General features: G+C 39.3%; 1 protein-coding gene across 1 annotated transcript; it reads right to left on the bottom strand.

Moving 5' to 3' along the window:
* Positions 1–515: 515 nt before the first annotated feature.
* On the bottom strand, positions 516–22585 carry stil (STIL centriolar assembly protein). Its single transcript, XM_034531367.1, has 17 exons — positions 21869–22585; positions 19088–19195; positions 17885–18000; positions 10939–11120; positions 8820–9064; positions 7181–7264; positions 7001–7087; positions 6772–6931; positions 6587–6690; positions 6422–6515; positions 5968–6318; positions 5506–5847; positions 3729–3828; positions 3495–3651; positions 3321–3417; positions 3034–3242; positions 516–1241 (listed from the first exon to the last, which is right to left on the bottom strand). The coding sequence occupies exons 1-17, from the start codon at positions 21946–21948 to the stop codon at positions 686–688; spliced, it is 3072 nt and encodes a 1023-aa protein (XP_034387258.1). The 5' UTR covers positions 21949–22585; the 3' UTR covers positions 516–685.

The raw sequence follows: 22585 nt of genomic DNA, 5'->3' as shown, positions 1-22585 counted from the left end.
TGTATTATAGAGATAATACATGTTGTTCTCCTGGTGTCCACTAGGGGCATCACTACTGTATTATAGAGATAATACATGTTGTTCTCCTGGTGTCCACTAGGGGCATCACTACTGTATTAGAGATAATACATGTTGTTCTCCTGGTGTCCACTAGGGGCATTAATACTGTATTATAGAGATAATACATGTTGTTCTCCTGGTGTCCACTAGGGGCATTAATACTGTATTATAGAGATAATACATGTTATTCTCCTGGTGTCCACTAGGGGCATTAATACTGTATTATAGAGATAATACATGTTGTTCTCCTGGTGTCCACTAGGGGCATTAATACTGTATTATAGAGATAATACATGTTGTTCTCCTGGTGTCCACTAGGGGTACTTCTGGTCAGCTCCTGCTGCTCACTGCTGGATTTCAAATTAAAGTTCAACATTTCGGGAAGTATTCCTGTTAAAATGTCCCAATCGTCCCCCAGGCCGTTTAAAATTCACATATAAACATGTATTCAGATATTAAAAGTATTATTAATTTTATTTGTGGAATAAATATTTAAAACAAATATTTTACATTAAATCAGGAAGTGAAAAACACACAAACTTCTGATGAATGTGAAACCAGCCTGACCCAAAAGACACAACCGGACTAAAGAAAACCAGGACCCAGAGTGGCCCAGACTCCCGGGTCAGAAGAGCTTGGGCAGCTGTCGGAGGCGACTGAGGTCCAGAATGTTTCCCACCGATCCTTCAGGCTGACGGCCGCTCGCCTTCATTAAAGATGGCCGCCTGCTGGAACGGTTCTCCTTGTCGGCAGCACCGGCTAACAGCTGCATTTTGGGCCGCAGGTCCCGGATCAGCTGACTCTGTGGGAGGAGCTTCACGTTCAGAGCTTCGTTCAGCGGCGGGCGAGCTGGCGCTTCTTCTTCTTCTTCTTCTTCTTCTTCTTCCTCCTCCTCCTCCTCCTCCATCTCCATCAAGCCGTATCTCCTCATGTACGTCCTGGTGGCCAGAGACATGTTGCTCGGTGACAGCAGGGAGTGGTTGGAGGCGGGGCCTGGACCTGAGGGGGCGTGGCCTCCGACGCAGAGCCTGCTGAGCTGCGAGTCACTCAGGTAGCGCAGGGCGATGGCGTTGGCCTCCAGGCTCAGGTCCACGCTGCCTTCAGGGACCAGAATGCTGGCCGTCGGCTCGGTCACGCTCAGCCGGGACAGAACCGCCGCCGGGTTGATGCTCGCCAGCGTGCTGAAACAAACAGTGCGTCACCATCCACTTCCTGTTCCACACTTCCTGTTAGCTTTAGTGTAAAACAACATGTTTCACGGTATTTTAACAACAGAGATGTAAGTGAGTTTATCTAAATATAGTTATTAAATATCAAGTTTAATAAATATTTTCTTAAACAATTCTGAATATAGAAATATGAACAAAAAAACGTATTCAAAAGTTTTATTACATTCATGTGAAAAAATATATCTTAAGTTAAACAGCTCATAATTCATCTGTAATATCTATTTTATATTCATGTGGAAACATTTATCAGCAACACTACATTTTACTAGATTACACCTGAACGCATCATGAGAAGTTATCGTTCACCTTCAGCCAGTACTCATGTTCACTGAGCAGAGCCTGAACGCATCATGAGAACGTTATCATTTACTTTCAGCCAGTACTCACGTTCACTGAGCAGAGCCTGAACGCATCATGAGAACATTATCATTTACCTTCAGCCACTGAACGCATCATGAGAACTTTATCATTTACCTTCAGCCAGTACTCATGTTCACTGAGCGGAGCCTGAACGCATCATGAGAACGTTATCATTTACCTTCAGCCAGTACTCATGTTCACTGAGCGGAGCCTGAACGCATCATGAGAACGTTATCATTTACCTTCAGCCACTGAACGCATCATGAGAACTTTATCATTTACCTTCAGCCAGTACTCATGTTCACTGAGCAGAGCCTGAACGCATCATGAGAACGTTATCATTTACCTTCAGCCACTGAACGCATCATGAGAACTTTATCATTTACCTTCAGCCAGTACTCATGTTCACTGAGCAGAGCCTGAACGCATCATGAGAACGTTATCATTTACCTTCAGCCAGTACTCATGTTCACTGAGCGGAGCCTGAACGCATCATGAGAACGTTATCATTTACTTTCAGCCAGTACTCACGTTCACTGAGCAGAGCCTGAACGCATCATGAGAACATTATCATTTCCCTTCAGCCAGTACTCATGCTCACTGAGCGGAGCCTGAACGCATCATGAGAACATTATCATTTCCCTTCAGCCAGTACTCATGTTCACTGAGCAGAGCCTGAACGCATCATGAGAACGTTATCATTTACCTTCAGCCAGTACTCATGTTCACTGAGCGGAGCCTGAACGCATCATGAGAACGTTATCATTTACCTTCAGCCAGTACTCATGTTCACTGAGCGGAGCCTGAACGCATCATGAGAACATTATCATTTACCTTTAGCCAGTACTCATGTTCACTGAGCAGAGCCTGAACGCATCATGAGAACGTTATCATTTACCTTCAGCCACTGAACGCATCATGAGAACGTTATCATTTACCTTCAGCCAGTACTCGTGTTCACTGAGCGGAGCCTGAACGCATCATGAGAACGTTATCATTTCCCTTCAGCCAGTACTCGTGTTCACTGAGCGGAGCCTGAACGCATCATGAGAACGTTATCATTTACCTTCAGCCACTGAACGCATCATGAGAACTTTATCATTTCCCTTCAGCCAGTACTCGTGTTCACTGAGCGGAGCCTGAACGCATCATGAGAACGTTATCATTTACCTTCAGCCACTGAACGCATCATGAGAACTTTATCATTTCCCTTCAGCCAGTACTCGTGTTCACTGAGCGGAGCCTGAACGCATCATGAGAACGTTATCATTTACCTTCAGCCACTGAACGCATCATGAGAACTTTATCATTTACCTTCAGCCAGTACTCGTGTTCACTGAGCGGAGCCTGAACGCATCACAAGGACGTTATCACAGACATGTACCTGCTGCTCTCCACGGTTTGGTGGACTCGGCGCTCGGACTCCGTCAGGTCTTCTGGGTCCACGTGGACTCCGAGCTGCTGCAGCTGCCTCACGGTGGCTCTGAGCACTGGGTCTCCTTTACCGCTCTGCTTCCTGCGGGACCTCCTGCTAGACTCCTCTTCCACTTCCTGTTTACTGTCTGACTCCTGGAGACGACTGGTCAGCTGACTCTGAGGACACGAGGTCACATGATGAATGTTTACAGTGACCATCATGTGAGCGGACTCGTTGTGGACGTGTGTTGTTACCATCAGGTTGTGATAGAAGCGCTGCTGCTCTCCATCAGCTCGGTACATGCTCGCACTCTCTCCCAGAACTGGACTCTCCAGACCGCTGATACTGCACCTGAACACACCACAGTCAGAGTCCATGTCTCCTTTCACAGAGACGTGCTATCTGATGCCAACGGCCGTTTGTCTCACCTGTGCTGACCGTCAATGACATCAGCTCCGCCCACAGACCCAATGACGGACAGGTCGGCGTGTGAGGAGGTTGGCGTGTGGGAGGAGGGGGGAGGAGCCTGTACCTCCTGATGGGGGAGGGGCGACTGGACAGGATCTCCCCAGAACAGACTGGCTCCTGAAAACCAGCGAGTAAGACATGTGATGCTGAACTAACACCAGTTTCCAGCTGCTTACCTGTCCCATCAGTCTCACCTGTTCCCACAGCAATGCTGGCAGTGGTCCGGGGTGTGAGAGCCTCCACCTGCCCACCTGATGACTGAAGTCTCCCCTGAGCCTCCAGCAGCATCTGGACCTAAAGACAGTCAACACTGTTAGACAGACAGACAGACAGACAGACAGACAGACAGACAGACAGACAGACAGACAGACAGACAGACAGACAGACAGACAGACAGACAGACAGACAGACAGACAGACAGACAGACAGACAGACAGACAGACAGACAGACAGACAGACAGACAGACAGACAGACAGACAGACAGACAGACAGACAGACAGACAGACAGACAGACAGACAGACAGACAGACAGACAGACAGACAGACAGACAGACAGACAGACAGACAGACAGACAGACAGACAGACAGACAGACAGACAGACAGACAGACAGACAGACAGACAGACAGACAGACAGACAGACAGACAGACAGACAGACAGACAGACAGACAGACAGACAGACAGACAGACAGACAGACAGACAGACAGACAGACAGACAGACAGACAGACAGACAGACAGACAGACAGACAGACAGACAGACAGACAGACAGACAGACAGACAGACAGACAGACAGACAGACAGACAGACAGACAGACAGACAGACAGACAGACAGACAGACAGACAGACAGACAGACAGACAGACAGACAGACAGACAGACAGACAGACAGACAGACAGACAGACAGACAGACAGACAGACAGACAGACAGACAGACAGACAGACAGACAGACAGACAGACAGACAGACAGACAGACAGACAGACAGACAGACAGACAGACAGACAGACAGACAGACCGACAGACAGACAGACAGACAGACAGACAGACAGACAGACAGACAGACAGACAGACAGACAGACAGACAGACAGACAGACAGACAGACAGACAGACAGACAGACAGACAGACAGACAGACAGACAGACAGACAGACAGACAGACAGACAGACAGACAGACAGACAGACAGACAGACAGACAGACAGACAGACAGACAGACAGACAGACAGACAGACAGACAGACAGACAGACAGACAGACAGACAGACAGACAGACAGACAGACAGACAGACAGACAGACAGACAGACAGACAGACAGACAGACAGACAGACAGACAGACAGACAGACAGACAGACAGACAGACAGACAGACAGACAGACAGACAGACAGACAGACAGACAGACAGACAGACAGACAGACAGACAGACAGACAGACAGACAGACAGACAGACAGACAGACAGACAGACAGACAGACAGACAGACAGACAGACAGACAGACAGACAGACAGACAGACAGACAGACAGACAGACAGACAGACAGACAGACAGACAGACAGACAGACAGACAGACAGACAGACAGACAGACAGACAGACAGACAGACAGACAGACAGACAGACAGACAGACAGACAGACAGACAGACAGACAGACAGACAGACAGACAGACAGACAGACAGACAGACAGACAGACAGACAGACAGACAGACAGACAGACAGACAGACAGACAGACAGACAGACAGACAGACAGACAGACAGACAGACAGACAGACAGACAGACAGACAGACAGACAGACAGACAGACAGACAGACAGACAGACAGACAGACAGACAGACAGACAGACAGACAGACAGACAGACAGACAGACAGACAGACAGACAGACAGACAGACAGACAGACAGACAGACAGACAGACAGACAGACAGACAGACAGACAGACAGACAGACAGACAGACAGACAGACAGACAGACCTGTGCCTGCAGGAGCCGGAGCTGTTGGTCCTGATGGAGGAGGAGCTGGTAGGTGTCAGATGGGACCACCACCCCCACCTGATCACAGCACCGATTCACACAGGGGGGGCGGGAGGGGGGTGGAGAGGGGGAGGCACCACACCACGGGGCGGGAGGAGGGTGGAGGAGGGAAGAGCTGTGAGGAGGGTGGGTGGAGCAGGGAGATAGAGTATGGTGATGGGAGGACAGGGGTGTAGCAAGAATGGAGGATGGAGGAGGAGCAGGGTGGAGACTGGATGGAGGAGGAGTGTGATGGTGGGAGGATGGAGGAGGAGCAGGGTGGAGACTGGATGGAGGAGGAGTGTGATGGTGGGAGGATGGAGGAGGAGGAGCAGGGTGGAGACTGGATGGAGGAGGAGTGTGATGGTGGGAGGATGGAGGAGGAGGAGCAGGGTGGAGACTGGATGGAGGAGGAGTGTGATGGTGGGAGGATGGAGGAGGAGCAAGGTGGAGACTGGATGGAGGAGGAGTGTGATGGGATGGAGCAGGGTGAAGTCCTGGGGAGGAGAAGATGGAGGTGCAGTCGTAGGTGTGGGTGGAGCAGCAGCAGCAGGGCTCCTGCAGGTTGGAGTTGGGGGTGCTGTGGAGGTGAGGAGGAGCAGCAGGTCTGGGAGCGGAGGAGGAGGAGGTGGTGGTGGAGTTGTTTCTGGTGGGAGGCGCAGGAGGAGGGTCTCTGTGGGCGGGGCCAGGGTCCTGCCGAGCGTTCCGATTGGTGGTGACGCTGCTGTCAATCAGCAGAGAGAGTTCAGGAACAGACGGCTGAACTCTGCGCGCCTGAAACAGAAAACACAGGAAGTCAGCCGCCCTGCTGCTATTGGCTGCCCTGCGGTGACATCACGGCGATGACATCACGGCGATGACATCACGGCGACGGTACCTGCTGAGTGGGCGGGTGGGGGCTCGGGGACGGCCACGGAGACAAGTCCTCGTCCTCGACTCCGGAGTCCTGATCGCTGACAGACAGGCGGGCTCTGAAGACGGAGAGGATCCGATCAGATCAGATCAGATTATAGATTATGAGCCCACAGGTGAGTTCTGGTACCTGCTGAAGGAGGTCTGGGCCTGTCTGAACACCTCCGTCTGTCTGCTGTGATCCTCTGAACCTAGTTCACACTGCAGAGTCCGATCCTCCACCGAGGCCACCTGCTGAAGGTCCACATGGGTCCACATTCATCCTTTTCATCAATAATCATAATACGGTCTCTGTGGCGACAGGTGTGTCGGTACCTGGTACAGGGTGACACACTGGGAGGCGGTCAGCATCTGGTAGTCCAGCTGCGGTGCCGGTCCCGGTCCCGGTCCAGGTCCTCGACACTGGAAGAACTGAGGAGGTCTGTGGGTGGAGGCGAACAGGACGAGGAGGAAACAGCGGCTCTCTGACAGAACCCTGAAAAACCAGAGGAACAATCAGGGACTCCTCAACAACACACACTCCTGGACGGGACGGGGGACTCACCTGTCCTGGAGGGCGGAGCTGTACAGGTACCTCACGCACCAGGCCCACACCTGAGGGTTGGACACGTGTGCGACTCCACTCAGCCAGCTGTCACATGACAGGAAGTTCAGTTAGACACGAAGCCTCGATATCAATGTTGAAGATAAAACCACCAGAACTTCATCATCCAGAATCACTTACAGGCCGACGAGCGGCAGATTGGAGGCTTTGGGGTCCGACTCCAGCAGCAGGAGCAGCTTCCTGGTCTGATCCATGGTCAGAAACCTGCAGACACAAACACAGACTTTAGAGGGACCCGACCCTAGACCCCTTCAGAGGGACCCCCACCTCAGACTCCTTCAGGAGGGACCCAGACTCCTTCAGAGGGACCCCCATCCCAGACTCCTTCAGGAGGGACCCCGACCCCAGACTCCTTCAGAGAGACCCAGACTCCTTCAGAGGGACCCAGACTCCTTCAGAGGGACCCAGACATCAGACTCCTTCAGAGGGACCCCGACTCCAGACTCCTTCAGAGAGACCCAGACCTCAGACTCCTTCAGAGGGACCCAGACCCCTTCAGAGGGACCCCCACCTCAGACTCCTTCAGAGGGACCCAGACCCCTTCAGAGGGACCCCCACCTCAGACTCCTTCATAGGGACCCAGACTCCTTCAGAGGGACCCAGACATCAGACTCCTTCAGAGGGACCCCCACCTCAGACCCCTTCAGAGGGACCCCCACCTCAGACTCCTTCAGAGGGACCCAGACATCAGACTCCTTCAGAGAGACCCAGACTCCTTCAGAGAGACCCCGACCCCAGACTCCTTCAGAGAGACCCAGACCTCAGACCCCTTCAGAGGGACCCAGACTCCTTCAGAGAGACCCAGACCCCTTCAGAGGGACCCAGACCTCAGACTCCTTCAGAGGGACCCAGACTCCTTCAGAGAGACCCAGACCTCAGACTCCTTCAGAGGGACCCAGACCCCTTCAGAGAGACCCAGACCCCAGACTCCTTCAGAGAGACCCAGACTCCTTCAGAGAGACCCCCACCTCAGACCCCTTCAGAGAGACCCAGACCTCAGACCCCTTCAGAGGGACCCAGACCCCAGACTCCTTCAGAGAGACCCAGACTCCTTCAGAGAGACCCCCACCTCAGACCCCTTCAGAGAGACCCAGACCTCAGACTCCTTCAGAGGGACCCAGACCCCTTCAGAGGGACCCAGACCTCAGACTCCTTCAGAGAGACCCAGACCTCAGACCCCTTCAGAGAGACCCAGACTCCTTCAGAGAGACCCCCACCTCAGACCCCTTCAGAGAGACCCAGACCTCAGACTCCTTCAGAGGGACCCAGACCCCTTCAGAGGGACCCAGACCTCAGACTCCTTCAGAGAGACCCAGACTCCTTCAGAGAGACCCCCACCTCAGACCCCTTCAGAGAGACCCAGACCTCAGACCCCTTCAGAGGGACCCAGACCCCTTCAGAGAGACCCAGACCCCAGACTCCTTCAGAGAGACCCAGACTCCTTCAGAGAGACCCCGACCCCAGACTCCTTCAGAGAGACCCAGACCTCAGACTCCTTCAGAGGGACCCAGACCCCTTCAGAGGGACCCAGACCTCAGACTCCTTCAGAGAGACCCCGACCCCAGACTCCTTCAGAGAGACCCAGACCTCAGACTCCTTCAGAGGGACCCAGACCTCAGACTCCTTCAGAGGGACCCAGACCCCAGACTCCTTCAGAGAGACCCCGACCCCAGACTCCTTCAGAGAGACCCAGACCTCAGACTCCTTCAGAGGGACCCAGACCCCTTCAGAGGGACCCAGACCTCAGACTCCTTCTCACCCTCTCTGCCGGCTGGGGGGCGGAGGCCCCCGGTGGAGGCCGGTCAGGCTCCGCAGCAGTGCGGTGGGGATGACGGGGACGGGGCGGATCGGATGGACGTCCACGCCAACTGACGGACAGACGGCCGACCAGCTGAGGACGAACGCTGCAGCGTCAGACTGCTGAGAGACGACCACGTGACCTCTGACCTTCAGCAGCTGAGACAGATCCAGAGCCTGTCTGCTGCTCACACACTGCTGCAACGCCTAAGAGACAGACAGACAGGCAGAGAGACAGGCAGACAGAGAGACAGACAGGCAGAGAGAGAGACAGGCATACAGAGAGACAGACAGAGAGACAGGCAGAGAGACAGACAGACAGACAGAGAGAGAGACAGAGAGACAGGCAGAGAGACAGACAGAGAGAGAGACAGAGAGACAGGCAGAGAGACAGACAGACAGAGAGACAGACAGACAAGCAGAGAGACAGACAGACAGACAGACAGGCAGAGAGACAGGCAGAGAGACAGGCAGACAGGCAGAGAGACAGACAGACAAGCAGAGAGACAGACAGACAGAGAGACAGACAGACAGACAGACAGACAGACAGACAGAGAGACAGGCAGAGAGACAGGCAGAGAGACAGGCAGACAGGCAGAGAGACAGACAGACAGACAGACAGGCAGAGAGAGAGACAGAGAGACAGACAGGCAGAGAGACAGACAGACAGACAGGCAGAGAGACAGACAGACAGGCAGAGAGACAGACAGACAGAGAGGCAGAGAGACAAGCAGAGAGACAGGCCGAGAGACAGACAGACAGACAGAGAGACAGACAGGCAGACAGACAGACAGAGAGACAGGCAGACAAGCAGAGAGACAGACAGACAGGCAGAGAGACAGACAGACAGACACAGGGAGAGAGAGACTTCATAATACTTTAACGTGTACTTCATAATACTTTAACGTGTACTTCATAATACTTTAACGTGTACTTTATAATACTTTAACATGTACTTTATAATACTTTAACATGTACTTCATAATACTTTAACGTGTACTTTATAATACTTTAACATGTACTTCATAATACTTTAACATGTACTTTATAATACTTTAACATGTACTTCATAATACTTTAACATGTACTTTATAATACTTTAACATGTACTTCATAATACTTTAACATGTACTTCATAATACTTTAAAGTGTACTTCATAATACTTTAAAGTGTACTTTATAATACTTTAACATGTACTTTATAATACTTTAACATGTACTTCATAATACTTTAACATGTACTTCATAATACTTTAACGTGTACTTTATAATACTTTAACATGTACTTCATAATACTTTAACGTGTACTTTATAATACTTTAACATGTACTTCATAATACTTTAACATGTACTTCATAATACTTTAACGTGTACTTTATAATACTTTAACATGTACTTCATAATACTTTAACATGTACTTCATAATACTTTAACGTGTACTTCATAATACTTTAAAGTGTACTTCATAATACTTTAACGTGTACTTTATAATACTTTAACGTGTACTTCATAATACTTTAACGTGTACTTCATAATACTTTAACGTGTACTTCATAATACTTTAACGTGTACTTCATAATACTTTAACATGTACTTCATAATACTTTAACATGTACTAGATAATACTTTAACGTGTACTTCATAATACTTTAACATGTACTTTATAATACTTTAACATGTACTTCATAATACTTTAACATGTACTTCATAATACTTTAACATGTACTTCATAATACTTTAACGTGTACTTCATAATACTTTAAAGTGTACTTTATAATACTTTAACATGTACTTCATAATACTTTAACATGTACTTCATAATACTTTAACGTGTACTTCATAATACTTTAAAGTGTACTTTATAATACTTTAACATGTACTTCATAATACTTTAACATGTACTTCATAATACTTTAACATGTACTTTATAATACTTTAACATGTACTTCATAATACTTTAAAGTGTACTTCATAATACTTTAACATGTACTTCATAATACTTTAAAGTGTACTTCATAGTACTTTAACATGTACTTCATAATACTTTAACGTGTACTTTATAATACTTGTGTGAGGCTCACCTTGAAGCACAGGTGAATCTCTGCCTCTGATTGGGCGACGGCGTCAGTGGGCTCGGTCTGCATGGAGAACTGACAGGGAACCAGGACGTCTCCGGGCAGCAGAGCAGATGGGACCCTGCAGGACCCGGCCTGGTCCCGACCCGGATCGAACCGGTCCAGGGTCACAGTGACCCCCTCCTCATCTGGGGGTTACCAATGCAGTTATCAATATGGCTTATTGATTTCTGATCAATTTACTGTGTTATTGATCATAACTGTAATGTTTATCATCCATAATGTGTATTAAATATAATGTTTATCATCCATAATGTTTATCAACTATAATGTTTAACATCTATAATGTTTATCATCTATAATGTTTATCATCTATAATGTGTATTAAATATAATGTTTATCATCTATAATGTTTATCATCCATAATGTTTATCATCTATAATGTTTATCATCTATAATGTGTATTAAATATAATGTTTATCATCTATAATGTTTATCATCCATAATGTTTATCATCTATAATGTTTATCATCTATAATGTGTATTAAATATAATGTTAATCATCTATAATGTTTATCATCCATAATGTTTATCATCTATAATGTGTATTAAATATGTTTAACATCTATAATGTTTATTAACTATAATGTTTAACATCCATAATGTTTATCATCTATAATGTTTAACATCTATAATGTTTAACATCTATAATGTTTAACATCCATAATGTTTATCATCTATAATGTTTAACATCTATAATGTTTATCAACTATAATGTTTAACATCTATAATGTTTAACATCTATAATGTTTATCATCTATAATGTTTATCATCTATAATGTGTATTAAATATAATGTTTATCATCTATAATGTTTATCATCCATAATGTTTATCATCTATAATGTTTATCATCTATAATGTGTATTAAATATAATGTTTATCATCTATAATGTTTATCATCCATAATGTTTATCATCTATAATGTTTATCATCTATAATGTGTATTAAATATAATGTTTATCATCTATAATGTTTATCATCCATAATGTTTATCATCTATAATGTGTATTAAATATGTTTAACATCTATAATGTTTATTAACTATAATGTTTAACATCCATAATGTTTATCATCTATAATGTTTAACATCTATAATGTTTAACATCTATAATGTTTAACATCCATAATGTTTATCATCTATAATGTTTAACATCTATAATGTTTAACATCTATAATGTTTAACATCCATAATGTTTATCATCCATAATGTTTATCATCTATAATGTTTATCAACTATAATGTTAATCATCTATAATGTTTATCATCTATAATGTTTATCATCTATAATGTTTATCAACTATAATGTTTATCATCCATAATGTTTAACATCTATAATGTTTATCATCCATAATGTTTAACATCTATAATGTTTATCATCTATAATGTTTAACAACTATAATGTTTATCATCTATAATGTTTATCATCTATAATGTTTAACATCTATAATGTTTATCATCTATAATGTTTATCATCTATAATGTTTATCATCCATAATGTTTAACATCTATAATGTTTATCATCTATGTTTATCAACTATAATGTTTAACATCTATAATGTTTATCATCTATAATGTGTATTAAATATAATGTTTATCAACTATAATGTTTATCATCTATAATGTTTATCATCTATAATGTTTAACATCCATAATGTTTAACATCTATAATGTTTAACATCTATAATGTTTAACATCTATAATGTGTATTAAATATAATGTTTATCATCTATAATGTTTATCATCCATAATGTTTATTAACTATAATGTTTATCATCTATAATGTTTATCATCTATAATGTTTATCATCTATAATGTTTATCATCTATAATGTGTATTAAATATAATGTTTATCAACTATAATGTTTAACATCTATAATGTTTATCATCTATAATGTTTATCATCTATAATGTTTAACATCCATAATGTTTATCATCCATAATGTTTAACATCCATAATGTTTATCATCTATAATGTTTAACATCTATAATGTTTAACATCTATAATGTTTAACATCCATAATGTTTATCATCCATAATGTTTATCATCTATAATGTTTATCAACTATAATGTTAATCATCTATAATGTTTATCATCTATAATGTTTATCATCTATAATGTTTATCAACTATAATGTTTATCATCCATAATGTTTAACATCTATAATGTTTATCATCCATAATGTTTAACATCTATAATGTTTATCATCTATAATGTTTATCATCTATAATGTTTAACAACTATAATGTTTATCATCTATAATGTTTATCATCTATAATGTTTAACATCTATAATGTTTATCATCTATAATGTTTATCATCTATAATGTTTATCATCCATAATGTTTAACATCTATAATGTTTATCATCTATGTTTATCAACTATAATGTTTAACATCTATAATGTTTATCATCTATAATGTGTATTAAATATAATGTTTATCAACTATAATGTTTATCATCTATAATGTTTATCATCTATAATGTTTAACATCTATAATGTTTAACATCTATAATGTGTATTAAATATAATGTTTATCATCTATAATGTTTATCATCCATAATGTTTATTAACTATAATGTTTATCATCTATAATGTTTATCATCTATAATGTTTATCATCTATAATGTTTATCATCTATAATGTGTATTAAATATAATGTTTATCAACTATAATGTTTAACATCTATAATGTTTATCATCTATAATGTTTATCATCTATAATGTTTATCATCTATAATGTTTAACATCCATAATGTTTATCATCCATAATGTTTATCAACTATAATGTTTAACATCTATAATGTTTAACATCTATAATGTTTATTAACTATAATGTTTAACATCCATAATGTTTATCATCCATAATGTTTATCATCTATAATGTTTATCATCTATAATGTTTATCATCCATAATGTTTATCATCTATAATGTTTATCATCCATAATGTTTAACATCTATAATGTTTAACATCCATAATGTTTATCATCTATAATGTTTATCATCCATAATGTTTATCATCCATAATGTTTAACATCTATAATGTTTATCATCCATAATGTTTAACATCTATAATGTTTATCATCCATAATGTTTAACATCTATAATGTTTATCATCTATAATGTTTAACATCTATAATGTGTATCATCTATAATGTTTATCATCTATAATGTTTATCATCTATAATGTTTATCATCCATAATGTTTATCATCCATAATGTTTAACATCTATAATGTTTATCATCCATAATGTTTAACATCTATAATGTTTATCATCTATAATGTGTATCATCTATAATGTGTATTAAATATAATGTTTAACATCTATAATGTTTATTAACTATAATGTTTAACATCTATGTTTATCATCTATAATGTTTATCATCTATAATGTTTATTAACTATAATGTTTAACATCTATAATGTTTATTAACTATAATGTTTAACATCCATAATGTTTATTAACTATAATGTTTAACATCTATAATGTTTATCATCTATAATGTTTATCATCTATAATGTTTAACATCTATAATGTTTATTAACTTTAATGTTTAACATCCATAATGTTTAACATCCATAATGTTTATCATCTATAATGTTTAACATCTATAATGTTTATCATCTATAATGTTTAACATCTATAATGTTTAACATCTATAATGTTTATAATTTATAATGTGTATTAAATATAATGTTTAACATCTATAATGTTTAACATCTATAATGTTTATAATTTATAATGTGTATTAAATATAATGTTTAACATCTATAATGTTTATCATCTATAATGTTTATCATCTATAATGTTTATCATCTATAATGTTTATAATTTATAATGTGTATTAAATATAATGTTTAACATCTATAATGTTTAACATCTATAATGTTTATCATCTATAATGTTTATCATCTATAATGTTTACCATCTATAATGTTTATAATTTATAATGTGTATTAAATATAATGTTTATCAACTATAATGTTTAACATCTATAATGTTTATCATCTATAATGTTTAACATCTATAATGTTTATCATCTATAATGTTTATCATCCATAATGTGTTTTAAATATAATGTTTAACATCTATAATGTTTATCATCTATAATGTGTTTTAAATATAATGTTTATCATCTATAATGTTTATCATCCATAATGTTTAACATCTATAATGTTTATCATCTATAATGTTTATCATCTATTATGTTTATCATCCATAATGTTTATCATCTATAATGTTTATCAACTATAATGTTTAACATCTATAATGTTTATCATCTATAATGTTTAACATCTATAATGTTTATCATCTATAATGTTTATCATCCATAATGTGTTTTAAATATAATGTTTAACATCTATAATGTTTATCATCCATAATGTGTTTTAAATATAATGTTTATCATCTATAATGTTTATCATCCATAATGTGTTTTAAATATAATGTTTAACATCTATAATGTTTAACATCTATAATGTTTATTAACTATAATGTTTAACATCTATAATGTTTATTAACTATAATGTTTAACATCTATAATGTTTAACATCTATAATGTTTATAATTTATAATGTGTATTAAATATAATGTTTAACATCTATAATGTTTATCATCTATAATGTTTATCATCTATAATGTTTATCATCTATAATGTTTATCATCTATAATGTGTATTAAATATAATGTTTATCATCTATAATGTTTATCATCTATAATGTTTATCATCTATAATGTGTATTAAATATAATGTTTATCATCTATAATGTTTATCATCTATAATGTTTATCATCTATAATGTGTTTTAAATATAATGTTTATCATCTATAATGTTTATCATCTATAATGTTTATCATCCATAATGTTTAACATCTATAATGTTTATCATCTATAATGTTTATCATCCATAATGTTTAACATCTATAATGTTTATCATCTATAATGTTTATCATCCATAATGTTTAACATCTATAATGTTTATCAACTATAATGTTTAACATCTATAATGTTTATCATCCATAATGTTTATCATCTATAATGTTTATCAACTATAATGTTTAACATCTATAATGTTTATCATCTATAATGTTTAACATCTATAATGTTTATCAACTATAATGTTTAACATCTATAATGTTTATCATCCATAATGTTTATCATCTATAATGTTTATCAACTATAATGTTTAACATCTATAATGTTTATCAACTATAATGTTTAACATCCATAATGTTTAACATCTATAATGTTTATCAACTATAATGTTTAACATCTATAATGTTTATCATCCATAATGTTTATCATCTATAATGTTTATCAACTATAATGTTTAACATCTATAATGTTTATCATCTATAATGTTTATCAACTATAATGTTTAACATCTATAATGTTTATCATCCATAATGTTTATCATCTATAATGTTTATCAACTATAATGTTTATCATCTATAATGTTTATCAACTATAATGTTTAACATCTATAATGTTTATCATCTATAATGTTTATCATCTATAATGTTTAACATCTATAATGTTTATCATCTATAATGTTTATCATCCATAATGTGTTTTAAATATAATGTTTAACATCTATAATGTTTATCATCTATAATGTGTTTTAAATATAATGTTTAACATCTATAATGTTTATCATCTATAATGTGTTTTAAATATAATGTTTATCAACTATAATGTTTATCATCCATGTTTAACATCCATAATGTTTATCATCTATAATGTTTAACATCCATAATGTTTATCATCTATAATGTTTATCATCTATAATGTTTATCATCCATAATGTTTATCATCCATAATGTTTAACATCTATAATGTTTATCATCTATAATGTGTTTTAAATATAATGTTTATTAACTATAATGTTTATCAACTATAATGTTTAACATCTATAATGTTTATCATCTATAATGTTTAACATCTATAATGTTTATCAACTATAATGTTTAACATCTATAATGTTTATCATCTATAATGTTTATCATCTATAATGTTTATCATCCATAATGTGTTTTAAATATAATGTTTAACATCTATAATGTTTATCATCTATAATGTGTTTTAAATATAATGTTTATCAACTATAATGTTTAACATCTATAATGTTTATCATCTATAATGTGTTTTAAATATAATGTTTATCAACTATAATGTTTAACATCTATAATGTTTATCATCTATAATGTTTATCAACTATAATGTTTAACATCTATAATGTTTATCATCTATAATGTTTATCAACTATAATGTTTATCATCTATAATGTTTAACATCCATAATGTGTTTTAAATATAATGTTTATCAACTATAATGTTTAACATCTATAATGTTTATCATCCATAATGTGTTTTAAATATAATGTTTATCATCTATAATGTTTATCATCTATAATGTGTTTTAAATATAATGTTTATCAACTATAATGTTTAACATCTATAATGTTTATCATCTATAATGTTTATCAACTATAATGTTTAACATCTATAATGTTTATCATCTATAATGTTTATCAACTATAATGTTTATCATCTATAATGTTTAACATCCATAATGTTTATCATCTATAATGTTTAACATCTATAATGTTTATCATCTATAATGTGTATTAAATATAATGTTTATCAACTATAATGTTTAACATCTATAATGTTTATCATCTATAATGTTTATCAACTATAATGTTTAACATCTATAATGTGTATTAAATATAATGTTTATTTAATGTATATTAACATTTATTACACGTTTCTCAAAAAGGACGAACATAAAAACATCTGAATTCATTAAAATAGTCGAAACCAAATGTATAAAATAAATACATATAATTAAAAAATAAACATATGATGAATAAACAAACAGGTGAACTCTTACCTGCGTCGACACTCACTGACCCCAGGAGGAAGCTCAGGAGGCGGGGCTTGTTGCTGTGACGGGCGTGACGTTGAGCCAGACGCAGAGCTTTCTCCATCAGCAGTAGGTGGGGCTTCCTACACACACACACACACACACACACTGTATATCTGTGTGTGTACAAGTGTGTGCGTGTCTCTCTGGGTGTGTTCAAAAGTGATAAAGTTGTGCGTGTGTGTACACGTGTATATATCTGTGTGTGTATATCTGTGTGTGTATATATCTGTGTGTGTATATCTGTATGTGTATAATGTGTGTGTGTTTGTGTATACATGTGTGTGTGTATATCTGTATGTGTGTGTGTGTGTGTGCATGTGCATATATGTGTGTGTGTGTGTCTGTGTGTGTATATGTGTGTGTGTTTACATCTGTGTATATGTATGTATATCTGTATGTATAATGTGTGTGTGCGTGTGTGTACATCTGTGTGTGTGCGCGTGTATATATCTGTGTGTGTGTACATCTGTGTGTGTGTATATCTGTATGTATAATGTGTGTGTGTGTGTGTACATCTGTGTATATGTATGTATATCTGTATGTATAATGTGTGTGTGTGTGTGTGTGTGTGTATATCTGTGTGTGTGTATATCTGTATGTATAATGTGTGTGTGTGTGTACATCTGTGTATATGTATGTATATCTGTATGTATAATGTGTGTGTGTGTGTGTGTACATCTGTGTATATGTATGTATATCTGTATGTATAATGTGTGTGTGTGTGTGTGTATATCTGTGTGTGTGTATATCTGTATGTATAATGTGTGTGTGTGTGTGTATATCTGTGTGTGTGTGTATATCTGTATGTATAATGTGTGTGTGTGTGTGTATATCTGTGTGTGTGTATATCTGTATGTATAATGTGTGTGTGTGTGTACATCTGTGTATATGTATGTATATCTGTATGTATAATGTGTGTGTGTGTGTGTATATCTGTGTGTGTGTATATCTGTATGTATAATGTGTGTGTGTGTGTGTGTGTGTGCGTGTGTATATCTGTGTGTGTGTATATCTGTATGTATAATGTGTGTGTGTGTGTGCGTGTGTATATCTGTGTGTGTGTATATCTGTATGTATAATGTGTGTGTGTGCGTGTGTATATCTGTGTGTGTGTATATCTGTATGTATAATGTGTGTGTGTGTGTGCGTGTGTATATCTGTGTGTACCTGTGAGCACAGAGCTGGAGGCGGAGCTTCTCTCCTGCAGCGCTGCCGTCCCACAGAGCAGATCTGGATTTGGGGAAACTCAACGCGATGAGAGAGTTCCTGGAGGTTCTGTTGATGATGATGATGATTATTATTATTATTATAATACTTCTTCATAATCTGTTAAACAAACAAACAAACGTTTCCTCTGGAACCGTTTGTGTGTATTTGTACTGCTTGTGTAGTTATGGTTTGTATTTTTAGTCTTTGTTTTATTTCTCCATAAAAGCTTCAAGTTCTTACTTTCTATAATTCTAATTATTAATAAGTATTCTACTTTCTACTTATACCAAGTATTGTACTCTATACATCACATGTCATTTAGCTGACGCTTTTATCCAAAGCGACTTACAATAAGTGCATTAAACCATGAGTCCAAACTCAGAACAACAAGAATCAAGAAAGTACAATTTAGTCAATAAAGTTAAACTACAAAGTGCTATCAGTAAGAGACATTCAAGTGCTACTAAAGTGTTAAACTACAAAGTGCTATCAGTAAGAGACATTTAAGTGCTACTAAAGTGCCAAACTACAAAGTGTTATCGGTAAGAGACATTTAAGTGCTACTAAAGTGTTAAACTACAAAGTGCTATCAGTAAGAGACATTTAAGTGCTACTAAAGTGTTAAACTACAAAGTGATATCAGTAAGAGACATTTAAGTGCTACTAGTGTTAAACTACAAAGTGCTATCAGTAAGAGACATTTAAGTGCTACTAAATTGTTAAACTACAAAGTGCTATCAGTAAGAGACATTTAAGTGCTACTAAAGTGCCAAACTACAAAGTGTTATCGGTAAGAGACATTTAAGTGCTACTAAAGTGCTAAACTACAAAGTGCCATCAGTAAGAGACATTTAAGTGCTACTACAGTGTTAAACTACAAAGTGCTATCAGTAAGAGACATTTAAGTGCTACTAAAGTGTTAAACTACAAAGTGCTATCAGTAAGAGACATTTAAGTGCTACTAAAGTGTTAAACTACAAAGTGCTATCAGTAAGAGACATTTAAGTGCTACTAAAGTGCTAAACTACAAAGTGCCATCAGTAAGAGACATTTAAGTGCTACTAAAGTGTTAAACTACAAAGTGCTATCAGTAAGAGACATTTAAGTGCTACTAAAGTGTTAAACTACAAAGGGCTATCAGTAAGAGACATTTAAGTGCTACTAAAGTGTTAAACTACAAAGTGCTATCAGTAAGAGACATTTAAGTGCTACTAAAGTGCTACTACGGCTCTACCTTCCCTATTCAAGGTGTAGTCACTAAGATGTGTTTTTAGTCTGTAGAGACTTCCTGTCCTGATGTCAATGGGGAGCTCGTTCCACCAATGAGAAGCCAGCACAGCAAACAGTCTGACTTTGAGTGTTTAGCTCGAAGTGAAGGAGCTACAAGCTGATTGGTGGAGGTTAGACCATGTCCTGGGTGTGAGGTTAGACCATGTCCTAGGTGTGAGGTTAGACCATGTCCTGGTGTGAGGTTAGACCATGTCCTGGGTGTGAGGTTAGACCATGTCCTGGATGTGAGGTTAGACCATGTCCTGGATGTGAGGTTAGACCATGACCTGGATGTGAGGTTAGACCATGTCCTGGTGTGAGGTTAGACCATGTCCTGGGTGTGAGGTTAGACCATGTCCTGGGTGTAAGGTTGGACCATGTCCTGGATGTGAGGTTAGACCATGTCCTGGATGTGAGGTTAGACCATGACCTGGATGTGAGGTTAGACCATGTCCTGGTGTGAGGTTAGACCATGTCCTGGGTGTGAGGTTAGACCATGACCTGGATGTGAGGTTAGACCATGTCCTGGTGTGAGGTTAGACCATGTCCTGGGTGTGAGGTTAGACCATGACCTGGATGTGAGGTTAGACCATGTCCTGGTGTGAGGTTAGACCATGTCCTGGGTGTGAGGTTAGACCATGACCTGGATGTGAGGTTAGACCATGTCCTGGATGTGAGGTTAGACCATGTCCTGGATGTGAGGTTAGACCATGTCCTGGGTGTGAGGTTAGACCATGTCCTGGATGTGAGGTTAGACCATGTCCTGGGTGTGAGGTTAGACCATGTCCTGGATGTAGACTGGACCCGATCTGTTCCCAGCACGGTACGCAAGTACCAATGTTTTGAAGCGGATGCTGAAGCCACCGGTAACCAGTGAAGGTCACGGAGGAGCGGAGGATTGTGGGTAAATTTAGGAGGTTGAAGACCAGTCGAGCTGCTGCATTCTGGATGAGCTGCAGAGGTCGAATGGTATTAGCAGGTAGACCTGAAGGAGGAGTTACAGTAGTCTAGTCGTGAGATGAAGTGAAGGAGCTACAAGCCGATTGGCAGAAGCCGAGCGAAGTGAGTGTAGGAGAGTTGACTGTCAAGTGTCACACCAAGGTTACTTATTGTAAGTCGCTTTGGATAAAAGCGTCAGCTAAATGACATGTAATGTTGTTGTTACCTGAACAGACTCATTGTTGTTGTTGTTGTTACCTGAACAGACTCATTGTTGTTGTTGTTGTTACCTGAACAGACTCATTGTTGTTGTTGTTGGTACCTGAACAGACTCATTGTTGTTGTTGTTGTTACCTGAACAGACTCATTGTTGTTGTTGTTGGTACCTGAACAGACTCATTGTTGTTGTTGTTGGTACCTGAACAGACTCATTGTTGTTGTTGTTGTTACCTGAACAGACTCATTGTTGTTGTTGTTGGTACCTGAACAGACTCATTGTTGTTGTTGTTGTTGGTACCTGAACAGACTCACCTTCCTCTCACGGTCTCCGGAGTAAACACCGCCTCCAACACTCCGGGCGGAAGATCCTGGAGGTTCACCGGGAAGCTCATCGCTGCTATGGCCGACAGAGAGGCCCTATTAACGGCAACTCAGCGCTGAGTACAGCTAACCGTTAGCTCCCCTAGCTTCGTTAGCTCCACACAAGGTAACCGGACGTTGACTTCAGCTCATCTGAGGTTAGCTCCCCTAGCTTCGTTAGCTCCACACAAGGTAACCGGACGTTGACTTCAGCTCATCTCCATCTGAGGTTAGCTCCCCTAGCTTCGTTAGCTCCACACAAGGTAACCGGACGTTGACTTCAGTTCATCTCCATCTGAGGTTAGCTCCCCTAGCTTCGTTAGCTCCACACAAGGTAACCGGACGTTGACTTCAGCTCATCTCCATCTGAGGTTAGCTCCCCTAGCTTCGTTAGCTCCACACAAGGTAACCGGACGTTGACTTCAGCTCATCTCCATCTGAGGTTAGCTCCCCTAGCTTCGTTAGCTCCACACAAGGTAACCGGACGTTGACTTCAGCTCATCTGAGGTTAGCTCCCCTAGCTTCGTTAGCTCCACACAAGGTAACCGGACGTTGACTTCAGTTCATCTGCTGGTTTAACTCTCAAAAAGACAAAAGATGGACGCGGTTGAATCGTCGCGCTGTTTCTCGCCTCCACTGGCGCGGCAACGCAACCAGCCAATAGGAAGC

This window comes from Cyclopterus lumpus, chromosome 4 (assembly GCF_009769545.1).
Source record: "Cyclopterus lumpus isolate fCycLum1 chromosome 4, fCycLum1.pri, whole genome shotgun sequence".
Lineage (NCBI taxonomy): Eukaryota > Metazoa > Chordata > Actinopteri > Perciformes > Cyclopteridae > Cyclopterus > Cyclopterus lumpus.
Note: the sequence above shows the minus strand (reverse complement) of the source record. Positions and strands in the feature narration are given on the sequence as shown.

What these genes read in the sequence shown, in the direction of transcription:
- stil (XM_034531367.1), bottom strand. Translation starts at nt 21,948, where the DNA reads ATGAGCTTCCCGGTGAACCTCCAGGATCTTCCGCCCGGAGTGTTGGAG. An exon ending in AGATTCACCTGTGCTTCAAG is followed by an intron (nt 9,065 to 10,938) that starts GTGAGCCTCACA and finishes TCTGTCTCTTAG; the next exon opens with GCGTTGCAGCAGTGTGTGAG. An exon ending in CCCCCCAGCCGGCAGAGAGG is followed by an intron (nt 7,265 to 8,819) that starts GTGAGAAGGAGT and finishes TTGTGTCTGCAG; the next exon opens with GTTTCTGACCATGGATCAGA.